Here is a 20492-nt window from a genome sequence, read left to right on the forward strand (position 1 = left end):
GGATGCAGTGATACACCCACACCCGAGTGATGTAGTTACGCCGGCCTAACCCCCGCTGGAGAGCACTACCGTCGTTTGCGGGGCGTCTCCCGTCGGTCTAGAAGCGTCTTGACTTGAATGCTACAGTGGTGCAGCTGCGCCAATGCCGCGTTTTGAGTTTGCCCTAAGTGTGACGCTAGCAGACCAGGAATCAGCTCACGGCAAAGCCCCTAGGCCTAAAATGAATAGCTGGAAACCAGCCTGGCTCGCCTGTGTGTTAGTGTTGGTAAAATAGGTGTTAGGTTTGTAAGACTGTGTTTAATCTTTATGAAACGCTTGTAGGATGCTGCCTGTAGCAATCTCACTTATAACATCTGTACCCCCTGTTATAAGGTTACATCGAGTGTTTGCACCGTAAACCTCTGTCACCGTCTAAGGCCACGGCTACACTAGAGACCTTACAGCGGCACAGCCTGTAAAGGCTCCCGTGCAGCCGCTCTATGCCGACAGGTCCTGCCCACCCAGAAGAACTATTGCAAAATGTCAAAGAACAAAGATTTTGTTAATTGCATGCCTCCCCACCCCAATGAAAAGGAGACTGGCCTGTGAACTCATCCCAGCAGCTTGAACTCTGGGATAAATATAACTAAATAAATATCCCCCACAGGAAGAAATTGGGTCTCCGTGTTGCTTGGAATTCAGAAAGGGTAAGATTTCTAAGCATAAACAAGGGATCCCCAGCTGCTTGGCCTGGGTTAGCCCTAGAAGACATATAAAGTTTGCATATTACAGCAGCTATATTACAGCTCATTTATGTGTGTACATTTACCTGCTTTAACTTTGTAAATAACTCATTTCTTTTTCTTTTAGATAGTTTATTATACAGTTGGCAGCAAGCCTTGTCATTGGCGTAGGATCTAAGGTGCAACTGACCTGGGTAAGTGACTGGCACTGGAAGTAACCTGAATACTGTTGTGATTTTTGGTGTATCTGACTCTCTATCACAAAGGCATGCTTACTTGGGTTGCGAGATACCCAAGGGGACTGGGACCCCATGTTAAGGCTGATGCAGTGCCTAAAGAGTTCACACTTGGTACAACTCATAACCAGTTTGGAGGGTGTGCCCTGTTTCTTAACAGGCGCCCTGGAGTCACTCCAGCCAGCTTGACAAAGTCCTTGGGAGTGGAATACGGTCTTGTTATGCGTTCATACAGCACCTAGCACCATGGGGAACTGATCGCTGCAGGCACTAGTCATTCAAACAGCTGATCTAGCTCCTTAAAGGGGATTAGTAAAGAACAACAGAGGGGTTGCGTCTTTTGTTTGTGACATCCATGAGGGCGTGGATGATTTATTTTTTTCTGCATGCTACTTGCCTTGGAAACATCCAGTCCTGGCTTTCCCCATTTTTTGCTGGAGCTTGACTGTGAACCACTGATAACTCTCTGGAAACAGTTTTCCAACCAGTTCTGCACTCACGTCATAGTAGCTCCATCTAGGTTGAATTTCCCGAGTTTGCTTATGAGTAGGTCATGCAAGACGGTATCAAAAGCCTAACCAAAGTCAATATATACTACATCTATTGCTTCCCCCATGCACAAGGCCTGTTACCCTGTCAAAGACAGCTGTCAGGCTGGTTTGACATGATTTGTTCTTGATAAATCCATGCGGTCACTTATCATATGATCTTCTAGGTGTTTGCAAATCCATTACTTAATTATTTGCTCCATTATCTTTCCAGGTACAGAAATTCCACTCGTCTGCTGGCTTGGAGGGACAAGGGTTATGATGAGGGGAGACAGACAGACAGCTGATCCCCTGAAGGAACACAAGAAAACCCACAGACGGAACTTTTCCCCCTTAAAGGGATTGTCCAGTGCTATTGGGCCGAGCTGCTTCCCCTAGGGCTCAGCATGTCTGCTGTGCAATATTTGGACTGCTCTGATTTATGGGCTCAGGCAGGCCCCTGAAGCAGAACTCTCTAAATGCCGGTTGTTATATTCTTTTCCCCCCGTGCCGCTCATTTGATGGGGCATGACCCAGCTTTGTTACACGGGGGGACACACCGGGCACAAAGCCCACACCCCAAAGAGGCAGAAAAGAGACGGGCAGGCTGCAAATCTCTGCTGCTGCCGCGGATGATGGGAATACTGGGGTTGGCGAGCCGGAAGGCGAGTTGAGAAGCACAGCTCTGCTTTTTCATTCCAGCCCAGCACAGAGCCCCCATGCATTAGCTCACCGGCAGAGGTGTGCGCAGGGGGACGCGGCCGTTCCTCGCCGTACTCACACAGGGAGTTTGTTCTGCACTGCCCCGGCCAACCCCTTAGGTGTTTGCACAGAGACTCTCTTTCTCCAGCAAGCAAATCCGCTCGCCGCTGGGCTCTCCTACCACGGGGGCCGACCCTGCTCTTTTACACTAGTTAAAAAGTCTCCCTGGCCCTGGGAGTCGCTCCAGATTGACACGGGCGCAGATTTCCTGAGGCAGCCTTTCCCAGCCGCTGGAGCTGAAACATGGCAGAGGAGCTGCGGGGAGGGGCGGGGAGGAAGAGAGAGGAGACACGCCGGGGGACCACACACCGAGCCCAACCCTGGCAGCTCCAGCCGGGCTGAGGCCTCCCTGTTTTTTCCCAGCAAGCTGCACGGAGCCAGGAGAAGAAAAACCCACCCACATTCCCACCACTGCTGAAAAGCTGCAGCCGGGTTGGAGATGCCAGAGCCGGGGAAGGCAGCTAGGGGCCTGGTTCCAGGGAGGGGGGCCTGGCCTTGCCCCGTGCTGGACTCGCAAGGGGAGGTTTCTGCTGCAGCTGAGATGGAGCCGGTGCAGCTCAGAGCTCAAGGCCCCAGGCCCCTTCTGCTCACCCTGTCAAAGAGGCCGGGGTGGGGGGAGGAGGGAGCTGTGCTGATGTGATCTCACTTTGCAGGACGTGCAGACAGTAAGAGAGGAGGCACCACGGCGGCCCAGCGGGGCAGGAGAGCCAGCAGCAACGGGCCCCCATGAAAAGGAAGAGCTAGGCTGACAACTGGGGAGAGCTTCGGGTTAGGCTGGGGGCCCGTAAGAGGAGACGGGCCAGAACCCCAATGGCCCAATCCTTCACTAGCTAAGGAGCTCGGCCGGGAGGATTCAGAGCCTGGAAAGGGACCATCCTGCAGATCTAGTGGGATGTGCCTAGAACTTCACCCAGCCCTGCCTGCACTGACCCCAGTAAGACTGGGATGATCCAGGGGAAGATTTTCCCACTGGTAACATCCCTGATCTTTGCTCTATTGCTCATGTTACAAGCCTCCCCCCCCCATTGTCACCTCCTCGGTCATTGGTCTCAGGGTGGACTTTCACTTTCCCATAGCGCAGTGATACATCTTTCCTCCCTTCCAACCCCGGCTGGGGCTAAAATCTGCACGGGCACAAAGAAGTCCGGCCCCCTTGATGTCCCTGGAGTTGCCCCCGCCTGCAGGAGCTGAGAATTTGGCTTTGGGGGATGGAATATGCTTCATCTGAAAGTGCAGCGCACCGGCAGGGGCCATGGTGATTGACAGCCTGGCCCCATCTAACACACCAACAAAGCAAGCCTTACTCAGATTCCCATTCCTCACCCTGACGGCCCTTTTGGGGCTCTGAGAGGTGGCTGACCACACGCCAAGTGCCTAGCAACAGAGATTCCCTTCCCACTCGAGATCAGAAACTCAGCATCAAAGCAGGCACGAGCTGCCGGCTTTGGCCCCAGTTCTGTTATCAGTTTGTATGACCATAGCACCTAGGCGCTCCAGTCATGGACCAGGCCCCTGTCGCGCTAGGGGCTGTACAAACAGCACAAAAAGGTGCACTAGGAATGGAGAGATCCCCCAAAATGCACAGCTCCAGGCTAACAACCAACTCCTCTTTCCAGAGCACCCTTCACTCAGGCTAGGGTGGCCAGATGTAGTTTCTACACCTTGCCTCCACACAAGATGGCAACACACACTCGGGCCAAGGGTCACCCTAAGAGCATTTTAAAGGGGGAATCTAGATAGAAGCTATTCAGTTATCTGCACATGGGAAACTGCAGCCCTTCCACCCAGTTCTGCCCATTATGTGGCCAGGTGAACACCACACCACCAGCAATGGGGCTTCCTCTGGAGCTGCCCATTACACAAGACCAGAGAGCTCCACTGTCACTCCAGATCCACATAATGTAGCTGCCTCCTCCAGGCTACAAAGACCTCAGATGCTCCTGCTCCAGAAAGCACAGAACACCCCAGGCCCTGAACTAAAGGAGAATCTGCGGGAGCAATATAGTGCCTATGACACAGTTGAGCTGTTCTGACTCCACCCAGCAGAGGGCAGTGGTGTGTGCAAACACGTTTCTTTTATTTCAGGGCAGGGGCAGGAGAGAGAAAGCAAAAATATAATTCCAGCCAGAGCCCGATTTGCTTTTATTCTCCACAGCAGCAAAGGGAAAACATCACAGAGGAGTTAATTTCGCAGATAAACACAGAGCTCGCGTGTTACTTACAAACATCCAAAAAGAGATTAGTCTCGGCCAATCCATCCCTTTGCACAGTGTTCCAAAAATATATTTATATATGTGCATGGTCCAAGAGGATTGGTACAGCGTCTCCAGGCTAGGAGGAGATGCTGCCTCTTGGGGGCAGGAGAGCACATGGGCAGATGTAGCACAGGTCACCTAGTCTTACCTTCCACCTTGGTCCAGCTGGTCGGGTTTGCAGAGCACACGTTAACTGAGCATGATGGGGGGAGGGGAAGGATGGTTATACCTTCCTCTGACCCACCTGGCCCCAGCCTGGATCCAAGATAAGCTACCCGTAGGCATGAGGGCCACCAGCGACTGTTACGATAATCTCATCTGACATCCTGCTGAGCACAGGCCGGAGAATTTCTCCACGTGACGCCTGTCTCAGGCCTGCAACTTGTGGTTGAACTGGGGCATCTTTTACACCCAGCCTTGATGTAAAGAGCCCACGTGATGGAGGATCTGCTGCCTCCCTGGGGAAGCTGTTCCAAGGGGCTGGGTCCCTTCGTCGTAAAAAAGTGCACCATAATTCCAGTTTTAATTTGGCCAACTCCCAGCCCTTGGATCTCATCCCACGTTTGCCTGCTAGGTTAAAGAGCCGGCCAGTATCCAACACCTTCTCCCTGTGCGGATAACAAACTAGATGAACCAGCCACCACTTCGGATGCAGCCAACTCTAGGGGACAGATGCTCCAGGCTGCTTTTCATTCACATTCTTTGCCCGGTTCATCGGTAAACCCATGTGAGACTGAGAACTGCCAACACCTGCTCTCCCCATCACTTCCCACCCCGGGGCCCCTCACCGCTGGCTCACAAAATGGGGCAGGGCGGGGGGGCGTCTCTCGCAAACAGCGCTGGAAAGGCATAGCGCATTTGGATACAAAACTGCCGACCGCCTCCTGCCAGGTGTGTAATCTGTGCTAGTTACACCATAGTTACAAGTTTCTGAGTCTGTTACTGTCTGGGAGAGAACAGAGTTGCTCCTTTAGCTCAAACAGCAGCAGCCCACGTTTCGACAGCCAGAGATCCCAGGTTCAATCCCTGCAGATAGCTGCAGTCAGGCGCAGCATTGTACACGCAGAGGGAAATTCAACCCCAGCAGAGTCTCAGCAAGACGGAAGTCACTCTGAGGGTTTGACCACCCCCAAGTTTGGCAGGGCCAAATTAAGTCGGCCAGTGCCGTCAGACCAAGCATGCCTCATGGGAGGCTGAAGACAGAACGGCTGTCCCCCTTCATCGCTGTGGCTGGACCTCATCCATCAGCACCGCAGGGAAATATTTCAAGCCATCCCCTCCAGGAAAAACAACATCACTCCTGATGGGAAGCTGCTGCCTACCAGTTGTGACACGGGACTCTTCTGTCCCCAGAACAGGGCTCACTACCCCAGCCGTGTCTCTGCTCAATGCTTGAGGGTCTGCCCCTTTGATCCTGTCCCACCGGCTACAGCACCCACCGGCCAGACCTGGGTAACAAGTGCACCCCGCGATCTGTGGGTGTGTCCACTTAACCCAAGAGTCCAGAGCCAAGACCCCACGTGGGCCTCCTGCTAGACTACCAATGCACTGAGGGCTTCCCACAGCTGCTGCCGGATGCAGTCTGCCAGAGAGATCAGCTGTGAGAAAGTCAGCCTCTTGGGAGGTTTCAACAGCCCAAGACATCCTCTCCAAGGAGAGCCAGCGGCATGCCCCGGGGATGCCAGGCTGCCCCCTCCAGGCAGCGCCTCGCATCAGCCTGGGGCTGGACTGGGGGACAGAGTGGTAAAAGGCTTCATCTCCCCTCCCCAAGCCTCACACCCCAGGCAGTCTGTCCCCCCAGCCTGGGGACCCACTGGAGTCGGTGCCAGGCTCCAGACCCCGTTCCCACCCCCACCACTTCAGGCTTTTGGCAACTAGTTATACCCTCTGGCCCTGCCCCCTTAGCAGCCCCCGCCTGATGCTCCTCTGGCTAAAATGCATCAGTAAAGATCAGCGCAGGGGCTGTCCGGCGTCACGCCCAGCTGGATACAGTGTGCTGGCCCAGGCATGGGGGGAGAGAGCTGCCAAGGCCCCTTTCCCATGCCCTCCCCTCTCTCAGCCAGCCCAGCCCATCACTCCAGGCCAGCGCAGCTCTCATTGAAATTCCCAGAGAGGACTGGGGGGATGCTGGGGGATATTTTGCTCTTTTCCCCTCTTAAAACAAAAAACCCTACCAAAAAGGGATCCAGCTGTCAGTCAGTCGGGCAGGACGCTACAGATGGTGACTGAGACACAGGCAGCCTGGGGGGCTCTCCCCACTTCCCGTCCGCTGCAGGGCCGGGCGAGCAACAACAGGGGGAAACGCAGGTCTCTTCTTCATCCCAGGCTGCATGTCCGTGCCCACGTCGCTCCCTGCCAGGGGCACCGCCCCAGCGCCCCCGCAGGGAAGCACTCGCTCAGCTCGGGGGGGGGGTCTCAGTACCAAGGATCTGCTCGGTGCTGCTGATTGTAGAGCTGCAGCTTGATCTGGTCTCTGATCTGGTTGATTAGGATCTGGGAGAGCAGGATTCCCACCAGCTGCAAGGAGAGGAGACAGCAACGGGCTGAAAACACCCGGAGAACCGGGACAGGTGAGCCACCGCTCCAGCCGGGAAAGGCTGGCATCCCAGCCGACCAATCAGTGCCCTTCCCCGCTGTGGCTAAACCAATCAGGCCGCTCTCGGCCAGCGAGCGACGCGCGGTTATCGACTCTTTACGAGAACGTCCTTGGTTCGAGTTTGGTGCGCGGGAGAGAAACTCGCGGCACGAGCTGCAGCCCGCAGAGGGGCGAGCGGGCCAGGTGAGGTCTCCCTCCACCCTCAACAACTCCGCCGGCCCTGACCCACGGCCCCCGCCTGTTCCAGCCCCAGGCTTCCCACGCACAGCTCGGTCATGCGCCTCGTCCCAGGGGACCGGGGTCATCAGAGGATGCTCCTCAGTCACGTGCCCTGAACGGGGGCAGGGAAGCAATTCTTCCCCACTCACATCCCAGGGCACGTGAGCACGCACCACGGCGAGGGGGTTTCCCGGTTCTCTCCAGAACACCCAGCAGGGTTAGCTGGGCCCATCATGCAATCTGCTGCCTGCCACATCACGGGTGGGGCTGGTGCCCTGGGGGGGGCTGTCCTTCCCCTTCTGAATCCTTCTAGCCTGCCCAAGCCGCCACGATCACGGTGTAGTCGTGTGTACGCACCGCGCTTCTCGCCTCCCCGCTCCACCACTAAGGAGGGGTTGGTGTATTCGTCTGTCTGCACAGATTACGGGCTGCACCCCTCAGATCCAGGTGTCCCAATCCCCTGGTTCCAAATCCACGGGGCCGTTCTCGTTTAATGCGGGGGACGCCGCCTGCTACAGGTAACCTGACCCTCATTGTCCTGCGGGGCTATGCAGAGCAGGCTGGGGCTGTCCCCTGCCCCCTTCTGCCGGAGCTAATGGGCTCAGTGCCTCCCCCCCCGGATTTGAATGCAAACCCCAGCAGAGGCGGGTCCTGGCTGGGCGTGGGCTACCTGTGGAATGGCCAAGCCGAGGGCAACGCCTCCCAGCAGGAAGAGATTGCTGTGGATCCAGTTCACCAGCTTGTCAATGCAGCCGTTGGTGTAGATGAACTGACTGGCCTCCAGGTAGTTCACGGCCTGCATGCCCTGGCCACACATGGTGTTGATCACGGCCTGCGGGGGAAGCAGGAGGGCAGGTGTCAGCGAGCCCGGGGCATGGCCACGACTCACGCTGGCCAGAGTCCGGCGCTTGCCCACCCGCCCCAGTCCGCGCCAGTCGCTCCAGCTCCCTGACACCCCCGTGGGATGGGGCTATGGTTTTCCCAGGCCGCGGCCTAACGGCACGAGGGACAGACCCACGGGCAGGCCCCAGCTTCCTCAGCCAGCAAGTTCTTGTTAAGGGCAGGTTTATCTGTACGTCCTCCCATCGCAGGGCCGTCCGGAGCAAACCTCTGGGCCGGGAGAGCTGCTGTCTCCTACGGCAGAAGCTCCATTGCTCGGGACTTTTAGCAGCCCTGGAGATCAGGCTGCGGGACGGGCAGATGAGAGGGGATCCCGTCTTCAACACGGAGCCGGCCCAGAGGGGCCATGACGTACAGGAAGCCCCGTGAGCTGCTTTACCATCCTGCTGCACGTCGGGGGGGCCGTTACCAACACAAGCCAGGCAAGCGTCACGGCACTTCTTTTCCACCCAGCACCTCCAGCGAGGGTCTCCCCCTCGCAGGAGCTGCTGGCGGGGAGGGAACGCATCCCTCGCCCAGCCTCCATCTCCCTGACTCCCTGGGAAATGGCAGGGCCAGCACCTTGCAGGTCCCAGCCTGCCTGAGACGGGCGAGAGCCGTTCCCAGCTGCGACTGGGGCAGGATAGCACCAGCCATCTGAGCTGGCTCCCCCCCGGACACCTTGCCCTCTAGGGGAGGGGAATTAGCCGGGCCTCCTGCCATTCCTACAGAGCTCTCCTCCTACCACGGCCTTGTCAGTCGGCTGATGGAGATGGCACGGACAGGGGTCTCGCAGCCAGGTCTGCTGGTGCTGCAGGGACGGCTGGGCTAGGAGCGCTACCTAGTGGCAACTGCTGCAGAAGCTTTTAAGGCAGCCAAAGTCCACCTCTTTTAAGGTCCAGGAGGAACCACAGCACGTGCTGTGAAGGTTTGCTGCAGAGGTCACTAAAGAGGAGCTGGCGCAGAGAGCACATGGGGGAGAGGAGGTCCCTCCCAGACCTCCACTTCTACGGTTCAAGAGGTCGTCTAGTCTGGCCCCCTGCACTCAAGGCAGGACGACGCAATAACTAGACCATTCCCAACAGGTGGTTGTCTAACCTGCTCTTCATTTCTAGTGAGGGAGATTCCACAGCCGCCCGAGGCAATTTATTCCAGGGCTTAACTACCCAGACAGGCAGGAAGTGTTTCCTAATGTCCAACCTAAACCACCCTTGCTGCAATTTAAGCCCATTGCTTCTTGCCCTGTCCTTAGGAGTTAAGAAGAAATATTTCTCTCTCCCCTTCCTGTAACGACCTTTTATGTACTTGAAAACGTATGTCCCCCCTCCGTCTTCTCTTCTCCAGCCTAAACAAACCCGATTTCTCCAATCTTCCTTTATAGGGCATGTTTGCTAGTTAATCATTTGTGTTGCTCTTCTCTGGATTTTCTCCAGTTTGTCCATATCTATCCTGAAATGTGGCGCCCAGAACTGGACACAATACTCCAGCTGAGGCCATATCAGTGCAGAGTGGATGGAAGAATTACTTCTCGTGTCTCGCATAAGAACATAAGAATGGCCATACTGGGTCAGACCAATGGTCCATCCAGCTCAGTGTCCTGTCTTTCAGTGGTGGCCAATGGTGTGTCAGAGGAATGAACAGAACAGGTACTTATCAAGTGATCCATCCCGTCACCCATTCCCAGCTTCTGGCAAACAGAGGCTAGGGACACTTCCGAGCATGGTTTTGCATCCCTGCCCATCCTGGCTAATAGCCATTGATGGACCGGACCTATCCTCCAGGGACTTATCTAGCTCTTTTCTGAACCCTGTTACAGTCTTCACCTTCACATCATCATCATCTGGCAAGGAGTTCCACAGATTTACTGTGCGTCGTGTGAAGAAATACTTCCTTTTGTTTATTTTAAACCTGCTGCCTATTAATTTCATTTGGTGACCCCCTAGTTCTTGTGTTATGAGAAGGAGTAAATAACACTTCCTTATTCACTTTCTCCACACCAGTCATGATTTTATAGACTCCCTTAGTCATCTCTTTTCCAAACTGAAAAGTCCCAGTCTTATTAATCTCTCCTCATATGGAAGCTGTTCTCTACCCCTCATCATTTTTGTTGCCCGTCTCTGTAAATTTTCCATTTCCAATACGTGTTTTCTGAGATGGGGTGACAAGCTCTGCATTCAGTATTCAAGATATGAGCGTACCATGAATTTATAAAGAGGCAATATTTTCTGTCTCATTATCTATCCCTTTCCTAATGATTGCCAGCATTGTGTTCGCTGTTTTGACGGCCGCTGCACATTGAGGGGATGTTTTCAGAGAACTATCCACAGTGACTCCAAGATCTCTTTCTTGAGTGGTAACAGCTAATTTACACCCAATCGTTATATATGGATAGTTGGGATTATGTTTTCCAGTGTGCATCACTTTGCATTTATCAACATTAAATTTCATCTGCCATTTGGTTGCCCAGTCACCCAGTTTTGTGAGATCCCTTTGTAACTCTTCACAGTCTGCTTTGGATTTAACGGTCTTGAGTGGTTTTGTATCATCTGCAAATTTTGCCCCCTCATTGTTTACTCCTTTTCCCAGATCATTTATGAATATGTTGAACAGTTCTGGTCCCAGTACAGACCCGTGGGGGACACCGCTGTTTACCTCTCTCCATTCTGAGAATGGACCATTTATTCCTACCCTTTGTTGCCTATCTTTTAACCAGTTACTGATCCTGGAGAGGACCTTCCCTCTTATCCCATGACAGCTTACTTTGCTTAAGAGCCTTTGGTGAGGGACCTTGCCAAAGGCTTTCTGAAAATCTAAGCACACTATATCCACTGGATCACCCTTGTCCACATGCTTGTTGATCCCCCTCAACAAATTCTAGTAGATTGGTGAGGCATGATTTCCCTTTACAAAAACCATGTTGACTCTTCCCCAACAAACTGTGTTCACCTGTGAGTCTGATAGTTCTGTTCTTTACTCTAGTTTCAACCAATTTGCCTGGTACTGAAGTTAGCCTTACTGGCCTGTAATTGCTAGGATCGCCCCTGGAGCCTTTTTAAAAAATTGGCATCACATTAGTTATCCTCCAGTCATCAGTTACAGAAGCTGATTTAAATGGTAGCAGAACTGTAATATGTAACCTATTTCATATTTGAGTTCCTTCAGAACTCTTGGGTGAATCCCATCTGGTCCTGCTGGTTTATTACTGTTTAATTTATCAGTTTGTTCCAAAACCTCCTTTAACGACACCTCAATCTGGGACAGTTCCTCAGATTTGTCACCTAAAAAGGAATGGCTCAGGTTTGCGAATCTCCCTCACATCCTTAGCCGTGAAGACCGATGCAAAGAATTCATGTAGTGTCTCCGCAATAGCCTTACCTTCCTTGAGTGCCCCTTTAGCATCTCGATTGTCCAGTGGCCCCACTGGTTATTTAGCAGTTTCCTGCTTCTCATGTACTTAGAAATATTTTTGCTGTTACTTTTTGAGTCTTTGGCTAGTTGTTCTTCAAATTCTTTTTTGGCTTTCCTAATTGTATTTTTACACTTCACTTGCCAGAGTTTATGCGCCTTTCTGTTTTCCTCAATAGGATTTAATTTCCACTTTTTAAAGGATGCCTTTGTGCCTCCAACTGCTTCTTTTACTTGGTTGCTTACAACACTCCTGCAAATACATCCCAGAATGAGGTTTGCTTTTTTTGGCAACAGCATTACACTGTTGACTCATCTTTAGCTTGTGATCCACTCTGACCCCCCAGATCCCTTTCTGCAGTGATCCTTCCTAGACAGTCATTTCCCATGTTGTACGCATGCAACTGACTGTTCCTTCCTAACCGGAGCACTTTGCACTTGTCCTTATTGAATTTCATCCTATTTACCTCAGACCTTTACTCCAGTTTGCCCAGATCATTTTCAATTTGAATCCTATCCTCCAAAGCACTTGCAACCCCTCCCAGCTCGGTATCATCTGCAAACTTTTAGATAATGGCATGGAGAGCACACTTAATCACTGATGGAGATATTGAACAGAGCCAGACCCAGAACTGATCCCTGCAGGACCACACTCGTTCTGCCCTTCCAGCATGACTCTGATGATTACTCTCTGGGAACAGTTTTCCAACCAGTTCTGCACCCACTTTATAGTGGCTTCATCGAGGTTGTATTTCCTTTGTTTTATGAGAAGGTCGCACAAGACAGTACCAAAAGCCTTACTAAAGTCAAGATATACCCCATCTACTGCTTCCCCCATCCACAAGGCCTGTTACCCTGTCAAAGACAGCTATTAGACTGGTTTGACACCATTTGTTTTCTACAAATCCATGCTGACTGTCACCATCACCTTATTATCTTCTAGGAGTTTGCAAACTGATTGCTTGATTATTTGCTCCACTATCTTTCCAGGTACAGAAGTTCAGCTGACTGGTCTGTAGTTCCCTGCGTTGTCCTTAATTTCCTGTGTATGACCAAAAGAGGGAACGTGGCAGAGGAGTCCAAGGGTTTTCGTTTGCACACGAGCCAGGAGACAGGGCGTCAGGCCTGGCACCAATCATTCAAGGAGCCTCCTATGCCGGCCACAGCCAGCTGGCTCTCGGAGAGGACGATCTGCCAGCAGAAGGAACCACAGCACAGCCAGCAGCAGGACAAAGCAGGGAGACGGCTGGGGCATTTGAGAGAATCTGGGGTCAGAGAGAAGGAAGCTGCCTCTCTCTCCAGGCGGGGATTTCTGCAGCGAGCTCTCCTCCGCCATAAATTCTGGGCAGCTGCACCAGCCTCTAGATCCCCAGCTCAGAGGCTTCCTTGGTCCCGGGTGCGGGGTGGTGGCCAGAACTCGAGTGGTCCGGGTCCCCCACGGAGCAGCCGGGCTGCTCTTACCTGGTCAGCCGTGTGCAGGCAGCAAGAATAAGGCACAGAGCAGCGTTCCCGGCTGGGATTGTCAACCGTGCAGTTGAAGTACATGTTTTGAGACCAGTCTTTGTAGGAGACACCCCCACAGCAACTGAACTGTAATGAAATAGCACAGGTCAAAGAAGGCCCGAGGGCAAGGAAGGGGAGATGCCAATCTCAGATAGCGTCTTTAAAAAAAAAAAAAAAAGAGGCCAGGTCAATTTGAACGGTTTTGAATGTTTTGGTAGGTCCTACATAAGCAACAGTTTAAAAACAGATGTAGCAGGGGAATGAAAGTCTTAACTACAGGACGCCCCGTGGAGAAGCAACCCTAAGAATCAGGGAGGCTGCCAAGTTGGAGTTAAACTGAAGCCTGCAGCTTCCTGCTTTGCCAGGGTGAGAACCCAGGCAAAAGCAAAAAGACCGCACTCTTCACAGGAAGCAGGATTGCGTTTCTCTAGCGCTAACTCCACCGCTGCCCGCACCCAACACTTCTAACGGCCTACAGACAACAGCGGACATGAGAGACCAGGGCTAACAAGGCCCTTGCAGAGGGGTGGGACTGTATGTGGATTCCAGACATGCAACGCCAGTTGGGCGACAGTTGTGGGACAACGCCCGCTGCAGGAGATCAAAGACTCATCCGGGTGTCTGCAAGAGAGAGAATTCGGCTGGTACCTGTAACCAGCACTCTTGGACTCGAACCGGGAGGGGTGTGGTCTCTGATGGCACCGCCCTCCCAACGGAAGACGGGGGAGTGGGGAGGGCCTACAAAGCAGCAGCCGCTGGCTAAGGACATGGGACGAACGGAATGGGGTCTGCCGGCCCACGAATGGGGGAGCAGAGAAACGCGGCCACGGCTCCGAGAAGGGATGGAATGGGGCGGATACGGGCCACGCAGCAACAGTGAGGAGAGAGACCCCGTTCCAAGCTTAGCCGGGGAATTCGGGTCAAGGCAAGAGAGAAGGTTTCAGGGATGTTTTAAAAGACAGGGGGAACAGTGCAAGCGTGCGTTTGGAGAGCCATCCACCTGGATCTGCTACTGGACCCACCTCCTTCTGCCCGAAGTCGATGAGGTTCTGCAGGTCCAGGTCGTCCCGGTAGTGCACGATGGCGTTGTTGATGATCTCGCTCACCTTCCCGCGCGCCTGTGGGATGAGCGCCGAGAGGTCAGCGGGGAGAGTTCCCTCCCACCTCGGGGCTCGCACGCCCCTCACCACCGCAGCACCCGAGTGCTTCTGCCCCAGTGATTTAACCTCACAGTGGCCTGATGGGCGTCATCCCCATTTTGCAGATCAGGTGTGGAGCCAGGGCCCTGAACCCACGTTCCCTGAGTCCCAGGCCATTGGCTTCACCCCTGACCCGTCCTGCCCAGCCCCCTCTACTTGATGGGGGTGAGGGACAAACTGGAAACCGAAACGCTGGCCACTGACAAAGACAACATGACAGACAGACATCTTATAGGGATGACAGACAGACATCCTTATAGGGATGGTGAACCCAACGGGCCAGCGGCACACGCTGGTGCCCAGGCCCAGCCGACGGTTGCTGCGTTTGGGTCTCCACGTCTGCAGGGGAAGCCTTGAATCGAAACACATGTTTTCATTGAGGTAAGATTTTTAAGAAGAGAGGAAAGTCTCCGATCCCATTTGGTTGGGGGGAGCCCAGTCATCTCAGCCGCTTTGCCCCTCCGTCCCCACGTAGAACCAGCTTTCCCCAGAGAGTGGCAGGAGCGAAGAAATCGATTCTGTCGTCCTGGGCAGCTCCCTGCCAACCCAGGACTGGTCCCTGCAGTTCTGCTGGTGCATCCTTCTCCCCACCCACCTCCAAAGAGCAATGCGCACCCCGGCTCTCTGCTGTATCTTGGGTATTTACCTTATCAGAGAAGACAAAGCCCAGCACTCCGGCAGCCAGCTGCAGCAGGAAGACTACGGTCAGGCAGACTGAGAACTGCAGGAGGGAGAACACAGCCGTCAGCAAATCGCCACGGAAGAGGCAATGCAACATCCCTTATGGAGCCAGAGTTGCACCATCGTTACCCAAACAGGGACGCGTGGAGCTGCAAGGTCACAGTGCAGCAGGACTCTGGGCCTGTCACATTCCGCTCCTCTAGTGCCTTTGCAGAGGTTCTTATCTACCGATCACCCAGCACTGAAACGCAGCCACCTCTGGGGTGGAACAGAGCAGCTGTTTAACACTGCACAGAGCTCTGGACAGGAAGAGAGAAACAGCTGCTTTTTGAAACTGCAGGGGAAGTTAGAGGGGCAGAGCGGCACAAACGCCAGTGCCCTGGGGGCGTGGGCAATACCGCATTCTTGCAAGATACGGGGGGTAAAGATCCCGCAGCATAAGTGCTCAGAGCCTGGGTTTTACCTCTCCTCTGAAAGATGGCACCGTGGCACAGCACAGACCCACTCGCACCAGGCTGGGTCAAGGGTTCAGGGCTGAATCAGACAGACCCCATCTCCTATGGATTTGAGCCGGCTCTTTGCTCACGTCTGTGCCAGCAAACAGATGCCCACGGGCCATCTTGGGAGGGTCTGTGCAGACTCCAGCGTCTGTTCTCCCCTGGCTACGCAAGCAACCACCACCCCCACACGTCCAACCCACTGGCAGGGATGAGAAACCCAGAGATGCCCGGCCGGTGTAACGGCACGTTGAGCGGAAAGCGTCGGTTTCCCTGGGAGGCGCAGGGTAAAGGATCTACGGGGGTGCAGGAGTTCCCCAGCTCTGCCCACTAGAGGGAGCCCCAGGCTGTCCCATAATCAGCGGGGCTGGGCACCAATGGGTGGGGGGAAAAGATGGAGCAGCGAGACTCTGGGTTCCCGCAGTCCCGATGGCAGCCCAAGGTGCCAGTCATTGAGGGGGAAACCAAAACCTACTCCTGGCAGCCTCAGCGAGTCCTTCTCCCCTGCCCCGCCTCCCCCAGAGCTGCGGGGTCTCTCAGCCACGCAGCACTCCATCCCTGCCGCCCAGCCCCTCACCGTCTGCAGCAGGCAGATGTTCTCCCGCAGGGAGCCGATGCAGCCGCAGAAGGTGATCAGGAACATCAGGACGCCGACCACGATCAGCAGGATGGCGGGATCCACCGCGAGGCAGGCCATGGCCGCCTCTGCCAGGCGGGAGCAGGGGGGCGGGGAGAGACGGCGTGAGAACACAGAGCCATTAGTCCAGTTGCACCCCCCCTGCCAGCTAAAGGAACCCAACAGGAGACGGCTCTATAGGGTGGCGTCGAGGGAAGGATCCTATGGTTCCACGCCTCTCCCATTATTCCCGCCCGCCTCCCCCGCTTTCTACCCTCTACATCCCTGCAACAGGCCCCAGCTGCTGGAGAACGCCCTCCCCAGGGCTCCACCCTGCAACAGCCCAGATCAGGCCCAGTAAGATGGGAGGCTGGAGAAGCAGCAGCCACCCAGGAGAGGCAGCAGCCATAAGCTAAGCAGCAGGTGGTCACATCTTCACATTCCTGAAACTACTTCAAGACAATGTCATGTATCTGAATGATTTCTAGTCCGATAGAGAAATGGATCTTTGATTGTTTCTGCTAGGATTCTGTCTGGCAAGGAATCACTGATCAATAGCTGTGGTTGTAAAATCTACACTTCTTGTTTTGTCTTTATTTACATCGTTTATCTGAATGGTGGTGGGATATGATTGTCTGTTGCAAAGAAGCATGCACTATTTACATCTATTAAGGTGGTGGGATATGATTGGTTAAAGAACTGTTCCGTAAAGGGCGAGGATTGGTGCTTGCAGTACTTTGGTTAAGGTGCAGCTAAGCAGGACCCACGTTTGAACTATATAAACGAAGGTCCAAAAGGCAGTGCTTTGGGAGCTAACTCCAGGACACAGCCCAAGTCAGAGCTGCCAGAGCTCAACACCCGGCCAACCGTACTGTGCAGGTGCTGGAGTCCCCAGAGGATCTAATCCTGATTGGCCACCAGGAGAAGTTTGTTTGCTTTATTGGGAGTGGTGAGAAGTGTCTGCTTAGCGTGTGCGTTCTGTTTTGGTAAATTGTTAATAGACAGAGAATAAGGAAATTACTGTGTAAGCTCCTTCACTGGTAGAAGATCCTGCAAACCTGCAGTAGTACACACCCGGAGCCCTGCGGCTTTGGGAAAGGGTGTGGGTACTTATATTAAGCGGCCCTACGGACTGGGAATGGGTGACCCTGAGCCCTGGAGTGTGAATTGGTGAGGGTAGGTGCCTTTCCCCTGGAGCCCTACAGATTGGGAAAGGGTGGGGATGCCTTAACCGGGTTATGCCTTGAGCCTAACGGATTGGGGTAAAGGTGGGGTGCCCCCTTAAATATCCCAGGGATAGGCTCTGCTCTGTTCCCCAAACCCTTCTGCTTTCAGGGCAGCCAGTCTCCTGAGCCCTACCCCGTGGGAAGGAGAGATCGCAGAGCTCCCGCACGCGCCCCGCAGCAGACTTCGGGCAGTGGGGGAAGGGGCCAGTCACTCACCTGCATGCTTCATCAGCCTGGCGTAGATGCCCACGGCCACCATCACCATCGAGATCATCTGTAGGGGCGGGAGGTGGAGAGTCAGAGTCAATTCAACCCGTACACGCAGCATCCCTGGGAGAGGAGAGGGCCCACGGGGACTCCAGGGGGTTCAGAAATCGGCAGTGGGATTAGGAGCTGTGCCTCTCTGTGGGACTGGATCAAATCCCGGTCAGCCCAGCCGAGGCGGAAAGTGACCCCCACCTGATGGGTGCTTGGAGCTTTGCTCAGCGTTGTGGATAAGGCCTGGGGGCTCTGTGCCCACAGACGCTATTAGTCTGCTGGGTGTCCTTGATGGAGTCACTCTGTGCCTCAGTTTCCCTTCGTCAGCCTGTACTGACCGAGCTTCATAAAGCACCTGTCCAGCCACCGGGCTTACAATGCCAAGTGTCATGGTGTCCAGCCCCTAGGGGACGAGCGTCCCCAGAACACACCACCACGGCAGGCGGACGGCAAGGACCAGATGGGCCGTACAGACTGCCTTCCCCTCTCACCCGGGCAGGGGATCCAAGCGGGGCCGGGGAGCAGCGCACCGGGGAAGCATCCTCCCCTTCTCTGCGGGCACAGACTTCACCCGGCAGGGCAGTCAGCCAGCTCCTTTCCCCACTGCCGGATTCACCACCACGCACGGAATCAAACGCTTTGCAGCCAGCCACGTGGGGCGTGTCATAGACCCTCCAGGCCTGGACGTATACACCCCCCCCTTCCCTCACCCACCCAAGGACGCCACACCCAGCTGGCTGAAGAAAACGGCTGCATTTCAAGCGACTCGCTGCTCTTCCAGAGCTCTGTTCATCCTGCAAGCGCCACAGCCAGCAGCTGCCCTGGAGGGAAGTGAATTTTCTTTCTTTTGGTGCCGAAGGCAGATGGCAATTGTGGCCCTCTTGTAAAAGGTTTCCTGGTGCTTTGCGCCGACGGACAAGGAACAACGTCCGGGGAAGAGGTCGTCCGATTCCTGCACCTCAACATATTCCTAGTGAGACAGGAGCGCACACAGCGGGGAAGCTGGCGCCAGCGATGGGAGGTAAAGGGGAAACTGGCAGCAGGCAGGTGGCTTGGAGCCCCTCACTAAATGCTGTGTAGCAGCCGCCGGGCAGGCAGCTTCCAAGCCCATAGTTTCAGCCAGCTCCACACAGCATCCTCTGCCCTCCTGGGGGGTGGAAAGGGGAGAAATCTCCCATGCTGTCCAGTCGGCCCCCCCAATCTGCAGCAGCTCTCCCCAGTAACTTCGGGCCAGGCAGGGAGTGCCCTGCCCAGCCATCCAGGATACCTTCCGCTTGTTCCCGATTCCCCGGGGACGGGAGGCTGCACGCCTGCACCCACCACCTCGGCAGGGACCAGCCCCTTGCTCAGACAGGCCAACTCCAGCACTGGCACGGCACGCCCAGATGGCGCGAAGGGGAAGCTCTCCCCGACCTCACAACATCCAAGTCTACAGTCCTGGGCGCCCACTGGGCCTCACACCAGACAAAATGCCACCTTTGGCTGTGTCTGCCAGACAAAATGCCATCCATCCCTCTGCGTCTGGTCTTCTCCCCAGAATCTCTCCCCCACACGGCCATCCCCAGGCCCATTTCAGCAACTAGAACAAACCAGTCAGTGGAAATTGTTTCCTCCCCCCCCCCCTCACAGCTCCATCCTCTTCCCCATCCTCCTCTGCTTACCTGGGCTCGCTTCACCTGCGTGGCTGAAGGGACAACAGCCCCTTCTTTCCCATAGGGGGAGCTCGGCAGCTCCTCGCACTAGCCCGGGTCCCTAGCAGAGGTCTCCTGGCAGCTTGGCCGGCCACAGCGTCCCTCGCGCCCGCTCTGCACCCACTGCACTGCCAAGGCTCCCGCTCCCCATCTCAGGCGCGAGGCAGCGTCAGCCACACAGCAGGCATCCCACGGCTCCCCACCCAGCTGCCCGGCAAACCAGAGCAGCACAGTCCCAGGCACATGGCTCTGCGGGGGGGGGGGGGGAGCTTGTTCCCTGGGTTGCGCTCGGCTGTTTGCATTACGCCAGAGGACGTGCTGGGCCCGAAGGCCAGAGCCGCTGTCCACATCACTGGCCCTCCAGCGGCCTGAACGAGAAGTCGCCGACCCAGGCATCCAGCACACGTTAAACATTAAGCTAGGCGTTTTAAATGCCTTTTATTATCAGAGCCCCGTCCAAGAGCTCGGCCCCGGATAAAGCAAGGAAGACAGACAAGGTCGCTGCCCACGGGAGCGTAGAGTCTAAAAAAAAAATCCTAAGAATGCCTAGCTCGGCCATGGAGCCTCCATGCGACCACAGGCGTAACAGCCCCTCCCGTGCCTCCATTTCCCCTCCCACCCGTCACCCGACTTGGCCATTTCGCTTGTCAGCTCTTCAGCATGAAGGCTGTCTCTTACTGGGCGCATGTCTAACACCTACCCTAATGGGGCCTGGCTCTTGGCTGGGGCCACTAGGCAATTGGGAAAAATGTGTCAGCGTCAGAAGCTTTTTTATTGGCCTTAGATTTTGTAGGGCCCGAAAACCTTCATTTGTATTTATTTATTTATTTTACAGCCACGGTTTTCACCCTTTTTTCATTTGCGGACCCCTAAAAAGCATCCAGTGGAGGTGAGGACCCCTTTGGAAATTGAAGCTGTGGTCCACGGACCCCTACTGTAGATGTTTCAGACTGAAAACCGACTGAACACAATTCAGCTGTAAACGCTGCCCGTGCTCGGCCCGGCATTTGACGCAGCGTGAGAAAGGGCGCTGAGCGGTGGGCTTCTATGGGAACAATGCCGCCGGGTTTCGATCTGCAGGTGGGGGTACCCGCGTACTTTTGATTGATCCGAAAAACGGAAGGTCTTTTCTGGGTTCTGACACTTGATTTTCAGAGTCACCTTTCGCATAGTCTGCAGCCCCTCCCCAGGGCTCCACACACAGACCACAGGCTGAAAAC

The 20492-nt window shown here is 54.8% G+C and overlaps 1 protein-coding gene across 2 annotated transcripts in view; it reads right to left on the reverse strand.

Moving 5' to 3' along the window:
- Nucleotides 1-4372: 4372 nt before the first annotated feature.
- TSPAN33 (tetraspanin 33) overlaps nt 4373-20492 on the reverse strand; it is a 28170-nt gene continuing 12050 nt past the window's right edge. For both annotated transcript variants that reach the window (XM_067534899.1, XM_067534898.1), the window contains exons 2-8: nt 17540-17597; nt 16059-16186; nt 14950-15024; nt 14127-14222; nt 13063-13191; nt 7988-8149; nt 4373-7019 (exon numbers count right to left, since the gene is read on the reverse strand). In XM_067534899.1, coding sequence (XP_067391000.1) covers nt 6918-7019; nt 7988-8149; nt 13063-13191; nt 14127-14222; nt 14950-15024; nt 16059-16186; nt 17540-17597 — 750 coding nt within the window. In that variant the 3' untranslated portion in view covers nt 4373-6917. The remainder of the gene's footprint in view (nt 7020-7987; nt 8150-13062; nt 13192-14126; nt 14223-14949; nt 15025-16058; nt 16187-17539; nt 17598-20492) is intronic.

This window comes from Emydura macquarii, unplaced genomic scaffold (genome assembly GCF_026122565.2).
Source record: "Emydura macquarii macquarii isolate MOO-44397 ecotype Brisbane River unplaced genomic scaffold, CSIRO-AGI_Emac_v2 contig_3470, whole genome shotgun sequence".
Classification (NCBI taxonomy): Eukaryota; Metazoa; Chordata; order Testudines; family Chelidae; genus Emydura; species Emydura macquarii.